Below are 10000 nucleotides of genomic sequence, written 5' to 3'. Positions count from 1 at the left end.
ATTGTATAAACAATAACTATATTAGCATTAATTATATTGTAACAAAAACTTTTTTTTTACATATTTGATACTTTGAAGATGAACAGATTTATTACAAAGCGAAACAAATATTATAAATTGATTATATTTGTACCTATGTGTTACTTTTTTATACTCTATAAATGTATTATATGTATATTGTTTAAACTTTATGTAGTTGGATTTCCCCCTATCAACTATACCTGAATACACAGCACTTTTTCTGTATACTTGTTAGGCTCATTATTAAGACTGCAATTAACCCTTAACTTCCACACCCCAGCCAAAACACTGATGCCCTAAATTTGTAAAAATACTGACATCATATGACAAACTGTTACCCTCAGATCCCACCCGATTCCTGAACCGTGTGAAAATGCTCCAAATAACAACAGTCAAATTAAACTGATCTGTTCAAGGTGAAAGTTCAGTTTCATTTAATCTGAATCTCAAGGAGTGCCACTTTGGGTAATTGATGGGGAGATAGTCATTTTGTAACATATCCTTAATCTGTTATCGACCTTAAAATAACAATGTACATGTATGGGAAATTGTATTATCAGACATTAAGTACTAACTGTATCTACTTGAATATTATTGTTATTAATAATATTATTTTTAATAATATTAATAATAATAATAATAATTACAAATATTTATAAATTGATGTACTCTCGAATATTTATATCACAGCAAATGCCTGTTAAAAACATTCATATGAGCTTCACTTCTGAACAATTAGAAATCAGTTTTGATATAATAAATGTGCCCTTTGTGCAAATACCTCTCTACCATAACGATTATATTCTTTTGAGAATTACGTTACTTACGCATGGCCAAATGGATCCAACCAATAGTTGGTGCATCCTGAAATCAAAATGAAACTCAGACTGTAATAGATTCCTCAGCCTTTATTTAACCAGATACATCAAACATAGGTTTTTATTTAAGTGGAGAGAACTGATGAACCCCCCTCCCCAGCAGACTGTGGGTCTGACTTGCTAAGAGAGTGCTGACTATACTGGTTGTGTATGAATGAACCTCAGCAGCTACTGACTCCTCCTCTATATCCTCTATTAGAGCTTTAGGATCCAGGACACAAGTGCAGAGACAGCTCCCCCTCACTTCAGATATCATCTCCAGGACAAACTTGGACTTGCTGAAAATAATCCAAGGACAATTTATCGTGGTGCTTTGTGTCCCTAGATTCCCAGGGCATTATAGGAGAGATTTGGGTAGAGCTGCCCTTACTTGCCCTACTCAGGGACCCTGACGATTGCAGAAGGGCAGAGTGTAGCAGCAGTTTGCTCGGGAAAGAATCTGGTGATCAAATGGGGTCTGATGTGCGGGATCTCAATACCTTGCTACCTCCTGTATCCACTTTATCCGGGAACAGTGGATGCAACATGCAGGTTGGTGCTAACAGTCAGTGGACTCCAGTTCTGGACTTTCCCCCTGGTGCGCCTTACGGATCATTGGCTCCTCACTCCTTCATCAAGCAGGAACCCAGCTGGAACCCAGACCCCCATGAAGATCAATGCCTTAGCGCCTTCACTGTACATTTCTCTGGCCAATTCACCGGGACTGCTGGGGCATGCAGGTATGGAACCTTTGGGGCACCTCCACCTAACCAGGCACCTACAACCCAGACCAGGATGTTTCCCAATACCCCCTACCTGTCCAACTGTCTGGAGAACCAGCAGGGCATAAGGAACCAAGGTAAAACTTTCACCTTTATAAACAAACGTGATTGGGTGGCATGCAACAAATATTCTCTGTAATATAATTAGTTGTCTTAGTTCCTATACCATCTATCAATTACAAATTACAGTTAAGACATTGCAAAGATAATGTTTAAAACAAACTATAATTTTAATTTACAAAAATATGACCAGGGACTGTAAACCAGGAAATGTGTTATTTAGACTAATCATTTTACTATGGAAACAATGGTACATTTATAGCTGTCTAAGTAAATATATTGAAAGAGCAAATTATTTTTCTATGCAAATTTATATTATGTTTATTGTTCATCTGTTTGAGTGGGAATCGTTTTACTTTAGGGATGTTTTGCTAAGATTATTATGTGTAAATGGCTGTGATAAATCATTTGCTTCTCAATGTTGTATACTCTGATCAATATGTTCCCCACAGGGCATTTCCCACTACAGAGTTAGCAAAACTTTGTCGCCTGACAATTACTGTATTGTCCCACCTAGAGTTCAAGCTCAATGGCAAATTTGTATATGCAAAAAAAATTCTGTGTGTGGAAGGATTGGGATAAAATTAATAAATGAATTAGGAGAGAGATCATCAGAAAGGAAATTATATAGTTAAGTAATCCCTTGTCTCTTATTACTAGACATCAAGAGGTCATCTACTGTTCAAGACTGAATAATTCCATCAAATCCAAATATCTGTCTTACTGGTTTATTGTAAAATGAAATATTGAAAATGAGCTATATATACAAAACAAAGGTGCACCTACTATAAAACACCTCTCAGTTACAAAATTGTATACAATAATTATTTTATTATCTTGGTCTTATCGGTTCGAATAAGTATCTGAAAGATAATCTTGTTCCATGTAAAATATATTGGTATCCCTTAAGCAGATGAAACAGTAATTTACAATCACGAATATCGTGCATTTTATCTTAATTTGCCTATTTTATATATGTCCCTGTGTCTTTATTTTCTCCCAAATATTGGAAAATATGCTCAATTACTGTTCTTCTACTTTTAAACTGAAACAAAGTTGTTTTGTTTGCCACTTTAGATTAACAGAAAAATGTTTCGGAATTTAAATATGTTTTTATATTTTAAATCTAATCCAATTTAAACCAAATTTGAGAGCTATTTTCTGTTGTAATTTTCAAAGAATTTAAATATAATTTAAAGCAACATACCGCTGAAAACACACAATATTGGAAACTCCAATACAACCAGATAAATATGTTTTAAATAATATTCATTTTATATTCAATTAATATTGTTTGTTACATATGTTTATTTGTATTAATGTTTCTTTGTCACTTATGATTTTCAATATTTCAATATTAATTGCTAAAAAAAAAAAAAACGATATTTACTATATACCATGAAATATTAAGTCGATTTTTGGTGATATTTGGTTAAAGTAGATGAGCAAATATGTTAAAAAATGTTCAAACGTTAATTTAATGAATACTATTACTGAAGAACCGGTTTACAAAATACATTTTCCTACAATCTGTATTTGATATTTTACAATGAATTAACAACTTCTTAATATTAATTAAATGATATTTGTGTAAAAAAGATTATGTTTCTCTCCCTCACTCTTTTTCTATCTAATCTTTACAATGTATAACAGGACATTTACAGTAGTAAACATAATAATTGCTATTATTCCTCAAATATTTTATGGGTTATTCAGATCTTAAAATGTACAGGGTTTTAAATTGGGTTAAAATGATTTAGCTAAAAAGATTACAATAATATTATCTAAACGGAAAATGTTGATTACTGCCTTATGATAGACCTAAAAGGTGATACATAATTTTTGTAAATGATCTCAGTTGATAACTGTTGACAATTTATTTTTTACTATACTTTACACAATGCTAAAGAAAAATAATAATGTAAAGGGTATCTTATAAATATCTGTAAATTACAGTGGATATTATATTAATAACGTGTAAATACACAGAAAAGTATAATTGGATAGTTATATATACACTAATGCATTTATATACCCCACTGAATTTTGAAATATATTTGGTAAATTATTAAATTTGGAATTTGACAAATTGAAAACAGTTACAGTGTGAATAATATGTTCCTGCATGGTATAAGTCAAGGTTACATCCTGTTTCTGTAAGAATATTATTTTATTTGTAACCGTGGGAAACATGTCACCTTGTATGAAAAATAAAACACTTTTGCCAAGTCTTTAAATGTGGCACTTCACAAAATGTACCCAGTTCTTTCCTCATATGTTCTATCATCCAGACTCTGATTTGAAATCCTTCATTTCTTCAGCAGATGTGCAACATTCCCATTTTTCAGCACTTTTTAATCTTCTCCCTTTTTGTGATAAGGTCCTAATTGCAGAGAACTTGATATCAAGGGGCTGGTTCAGAGCTAAAGTCCCTTATCAAATTCCTGAAAGTTTGGGTCAGCTAACACCGGAAAATGTGACTGAAAATGATTTTGCTTTTCAGTTTGGATTCCAAGGTCAAAGTAAAAGAATGAACAATACCCAAAAATATTGCTTCTTTATGTAATCTGGAAATAACCAGATAAAAATGGCAGCTCTCTTTAAAAAAAGTATACATTCTTTTATAAGTAAGTTAACACTGATACCTAATAAAGGGAATTAAATTTATCACTTCGAAATCAGTAATAATTTTTGTATTTCTCCCCCCCCCCTCTCTCTCTCGTTTATCTATCTATCTATCTATCTATCTATCTATCTATCTATCTATCTATCTATCATCTATCTCTTTAATTTTATATGTATTTAATAGGTTTCTTCTTAATTAAAGTTAATATTCAATTTGTATTGATGAATTTCTTTCAGTTCTCAATGCAAATAGACAAAATTAATTCACTCATGTCTAACACAGGTCTAAGAGATAGATATTGTGCAGTGAGTGAATACTCTTTAATAGTTTAAAATGAAAATTATGCTACATAGTTCATGGATTGTAGAAGGCTATTAATATAATACTTTAGTCAAATTATACATTTTCAAATACATTTCTAAAAAAGAAGAATCTTATTGGTTATTATGATTTTTGTAACAAACTCTTTGATTTAAAAAAATCTTAATGGAAGTGCTTTGTAACTCCCCCCCCCCAAAAAAAACAAAACAAAAAAAAAACTTGTATTTTTGTAAAATTATGTTACGTTAAATATCTCGTAAGGAAAATATTTCCTTATAATTACTTTTTAAGCTAGTGTTATTTATCTGTTTTTTACTAATTAAGAAAGAAAAAAATCACTGTCCAAGTACTTGATTAATGATGTTTTGTCATCCATGGGTCAATAGAGGAGCTGACTCAATTTCATTTGGTAAAAATATTGGAAGTTTATTTTTATTTACTTTGCTTTGCAATTAGATTCCTTTCTCTGGTAATGTTTATGTAAGAATTCCATAGCTTCTGTAAAATATTTTTCTTTTCTTTTTTTATGTATCAGCGTCATTGTGCAGTTAATTTATGTGTTACCTAGGTTTACATAATCATTTGTAAAATTAAATAATGAATTACAACACAGTAATTACTGCAACTAGAAGCTAAGAGGAATTAATGCATTTTGGCATGAAGAATTCTAACCTGCAAGCTCACACTCCAAAAAATACACTGGTGCAATTTATTTGTTGTGTTTAACCCGTTGGCTGCCAAATAAATTTGCTTTAAAATGTAAATGCCTCCCATAGGGTTAAGATAAATGTGGGGTTTTAGATACGTAAAAAGTAGTATTTTTATATAGTGATACCTTTTCTGTTTTAAGAGATATAGTATTTATTATAGTTTCTTCAAAAATCTCTGTTCTGTATGATAGTAGTAAAAATGTTTGTATAGTAATTTAATAAATATATATTTACTATGCAATTAGGCTGCCTGGTATGGTACTGCAATAATTCATTTAGTGAGTTTTTTAGGCTATGTATATTAAGGGTTGAGACTATATGAGCATTGAAGAATAATGTTTACATTATAGGGGTAATATACAAAAACAGGCTGTCTTTTATATGGGCAAAGAGAATAGTACAATAGTTTTGATTTTTTTTAGTAATAGGGCACTTTGAAGTAAGCATTATTTGTCACAACAAGTGACTTGCACTATAATTCATTGTAGATAACAATATATTAAACAATGCAGGTCCAGTTTTAATGTATTGGTCACTAATTTTAATATATTGATCACTAAGTGTAGCAATATGTTGCAACTCTATCCAGCAGCCAAGTGGTTAATGTTCCTGTAGTCACTGACATTCAATCATAAGTTTCTGTATGAGCTAGGATTCCTTTTGTCCAGGATACCTAAACTCAACAACTCAACAAACATCTGAAAAATATTCTCAAAACTTGTTAAAGTTATAAACAAAAGTGTATCATTCTGAGAACCAAAAAAAAAAATTTCAAAAGAAGTAATTATTTTATGCTACTTAAAATAGTGTGTGATTTTTAAAAAAAATTTTTTAATCTTTGGTAAGAACTTTTTAGTGAAGAAACTGCCAATTTCTTCTTTTGACTTCTGAGTTATTCCTATTTTGTGGCCAAGCATCAGTGTCTATAAAAAAACACACAAGGAAGACCACCTTTCCTTTTAATTGGATTTATTGTTACATTTTTTTAGCACCTAACATATTCTTTACAATCTCATAGGATTTTCATGAACACACAAGAGACTGTTAATGCATTTTACAGATTTATTTGGAAGTCATTTACATATTTTATTTTGCTATAAGAAAAATATACTACTTTAATTAATGAATATACAAAAGACAAACTGTATATATATATATATATATATATATATATATATATATATATATATATATATATATATATATATATATATATACGTAATCCGATTCCCAAATCATTAAATATTTAAAATAGAAATACAGTTAAATGAAAATTAGACATTAATCACCTCTCTCCATGGAGCTGTCACCCAAAAAGTACTTTTGTATGCCCATCAGCATCAGGAGAAATTATATTGAGGGTGGTATGAATTTACAGAGAAATAGCATTTCATTCAATATAGCAGTTTTTTTGCACAGACATCACCATGACCAAAGATGGCACTTGAGAGAGACAGATTCTCCTTAAAACTCAATGAGCAATTTTGCTATATGTATTACATTGTGATATATATTTTTTTAAATAAACATTGGGAATATTTATCCAAAGTTAATATGTGCTTCGATGACTATTTACCCTCTTGTACAAGGAGTGCAGAATTATTAGGCAAATGAGTATTTTGACCACATCATCCTCATTATGCATGTTGTCTAACTCCAAGCTGTATAGGCTCGAAAGCCTACTACCAATTAAGCATGTTAGGTGATGTGCATCTCTGTAATGAGAAGGGGTGTGGTCTAATTACATCAACACCCTATATCAGGTGTGCATAATTATTAGGCAACTTCCTTTCCTTTGGCAAAATGGGTCAAAAGAAGGACTTGACAGGCTCAGAAAAGTCAAAAATAGTGAGATATCTTGCAGAGGGATGCAGCACTCTTAAAATTGCAAAGCTTCTGAAGCGTGAACATCGAACAATCAAGCGTTTCATTCAAAATAGTCAACAGGGTCGCAAGAAGCGTGTGGAAAAACCAAGGCGCAAAATAACTGCCCATGAACTGAGAAAAGTCAAGCGTGCAGCTGCCAAGATGCCACTTGCCACCAGTTTGGCCATATTTCAGAGCTGCAACATCACTGGAGTGCCCAAAAGCACAAGGTGTGCAATACTCAGAGACATGGCCAAGGTAAGAAAGGCTGAAAGACGACCACCACTGAACAAGACACACAAGCTGAAACGTCAAGACTGGGCCAAGAAATATCTCAAGACTGATTTTTCTAAGGTTTTATGGACTGATGAAATGAGAGTGAGTCTTGATGGGCCAGATGGATGGGCCCGTGGCTGGATTGGTAAAGGGCAGAGAGCTCCAGTCCACCAAGGTGGAGGTGGAGTACTGGTTTGGGCTGGTATCATCAAAGATGAGCTTGTGGGGCCTTTTCGGGTTGAGGATGGAGTCAAGCTCAACTCCCAGTCCTACTGCCAGTTTCTGGAAGACACCTTCTTCAAGCAGTGTTACAGGAAGAAGTCCGCATCCTTCAAGAAAAACATGATTTTCATGCAGGACAATGCTCCATCACACGCGTCCAAGTACTCCACAGCGTGGCTGGCAAGAAAGGGTATAAAAGAAGAAAATCTAATGACATGGCCTCCTTGTTCACCTGATCTGAACCCCATTGAGATCCTGTGGTCCATCATCAAATGTGATATTTACAAGGAGGGAAAACAGTACACCTCTCTGAACAGTGTCTGGGAGGCTGTGGTTGCTGCTGCACGCAATGTTGATGGTGAACAGATCAAAACACTGACAGAATCCATGGATGGCAGGCTTTTGAGTGTCCTTGCAAAGAAAGGTGGCTATATTGGTCACTGATTTGTTTTTGTTTTGTTTTTGAATGTCAGAAATGTATATTTGTGAATGTTGAAATGTTATATTGGTTTCACTGGTAAAAATAAATAATTGAAATGGGTATATATTTGTTTTTTGTTAAGTTGCCTAATAATTATGCACAGTAATAGTCACCTGCACACACAGATATCCCCCTAAAATAGCTATAACTAAAAACAAACTAAAAACTACTTCCAAAACTATTCAGCTTTGATATTAATGAGTTTTTTGGGTTCATTGAGAACATGGTTGTTGTTCAATAATAAAATTAATCCTCAAAAATACGACTTGCCTAATAATTCTGCACTCCCTGTATGTTTCATTTTGGAGTCTGAGGAATTGACTTTTCCTGGAGAATAAATCAGGCTAAACATTCTGAAATGGGGAATATACCAAGCTGATGTGTATAATTCTGCTACAATAAATGACAGTATCAGATACACTTTTCTCTCTTTCTAGTTCATACACCACTTTGTGTTATTTCTATGTATATTGGGTGAATTTACCCCAAAAGTTGCTTTTTTTAGCATGTTTTGTGATACAAAATTGCCAACTGAAAATCCATTGCTCTTTTCAATACACATAACTGTTTGACATCAAGAATTAAAAGTACAAACTGTATCATATGATTGCTATACTTTGATGCACTTTACATGGACATGAAACCCAAACATTTTCTTTCATGATTTAGGTAGAACATACAGTTTTAAACAACCTTCCAATTTACATCTGTGCTTCATTCTCATGGTATCATTTGTTGAAGGAGCAGCAATGCACTACTGGTTTCTAACTAAACTCATGGGTGAGCCAATGACAAATGGTATATATATGCAGCCACCAATCTAAACTAAAACCTAGTTTCTTTGCTGCTCCTGAGTTTACCTAGATAAACATTTCAGCAAAGGATAACAAGAGAAGGAAGCAAATTAAATAATAGATGTAAATTGGAAAGTTTTTTTTAAAATTCCATGGTCTTTCTGAATCATGAAAGAAAAAAAATGTGGGTTTCATTTCCCTTTAAAGAAGGTTGAAATATAATAATTATGAACTGGAGATTATTTTCTCACCTTAGAGACTTTATAAAGAGAAGTCATACAGGCCTAATATGTTAATATATCCTGCCCAATGCACTTATAACACTTCTCTTTATTCTTGTTTTAAAGGTTACAGTGCAGTTGCTTTTGATGGAACTCCAAGTTATGGCCATACTCCCTCCCATCATACGGCTCAGTTTAACAATCATTCCTTTAAGCATGAAGATGTGATCAGCCAGCAGACAACAATAGGTATGGAACCATTTTTTTGTGAGTCTCAAATTTCTTAGTTTAATCTGTGTCTCTCTTCATTTGTATTTTAATGACATTGCTGACTCATGTTTAAAATGTTCATAATAATTCAAAATCTCCACTTGATTGCACAGTTTCACCACAATGCCATGTCAAAGAGATACTCCAGAGTTTTATACAGGTTGAGTCTCACTCTAATCCCTTTTCTGGTGCTTGCGTTACCAAAAACATGCACTAGTGTAATACATGAATGCACATTCTGTTGCTGTAAAGTAAAGCTCAAATTTGATATATGGCATTTTGAAAGTAAATAAATCTGCATGAGATTTAGGGATCTATTCACAAAGCTCAAACCTTCCAACTAACCAGCTGAATGATGGCAGTTAAGGACAGGGACTTCAAGTTGAAGGGATAGTTACTAAATCCAAATCTGTTCTTTCATGATTCAGATAGAGCATTCAATTTTAAGCAACTTTCTAATTTACTTCTGTTATCAATTTTTCTTTGTTATCTT

General features: G+C 32.7%; 1 protein-coding gene across 3 annotated transcripts in view; it reads left to right on the top strand.

Annotated features, from left to right (window-relative positions):
• Positions 1 to 1349: 1349 nt before the first annotated feature.
• WT1 (WT1 transcription factor) overlaps positions 1350 to 10000 on the top strand; it is a 140716-nt gene continuing 132065 nt past the window's right edge. For all 3 annotated transcript variants that reach the window (XM_053688916.1, XM_053688915.1, XM_053688917.1), the window contains exons 1-2: positions 1350 to 1737; positions 9364 to 9486. In XM_053688916.1, the coding sequence (XP_053544891.1) occupies positions 1350 to 1737; positions 9364 to 9486 (511 nt within the window). The remainder of the gene's footprint in view (positions 1738 to 9363; positions 9487 to 10000) is intronic.

The sequence above is a fragment of the Bombina bombina genome, chromosome 7 (genome assembly GCF_027579735.1).
Source record: "Bombina bombina isolate aBomBom1 chromosome 7, aBomBom1.pri, whole genome shotgun sequence".
In the NCBI taxonomy this organism is placed as follows: Eukaryota; Metazoa; Chordata; class Amphibia; order Anura; family Bombinatoridae; genus Bombina; species Bombina bombina.
Note: the sequence above shows the minus strand (reverse complement) of the source record. Positions and strands in the feature narration are given on the sequence as shown.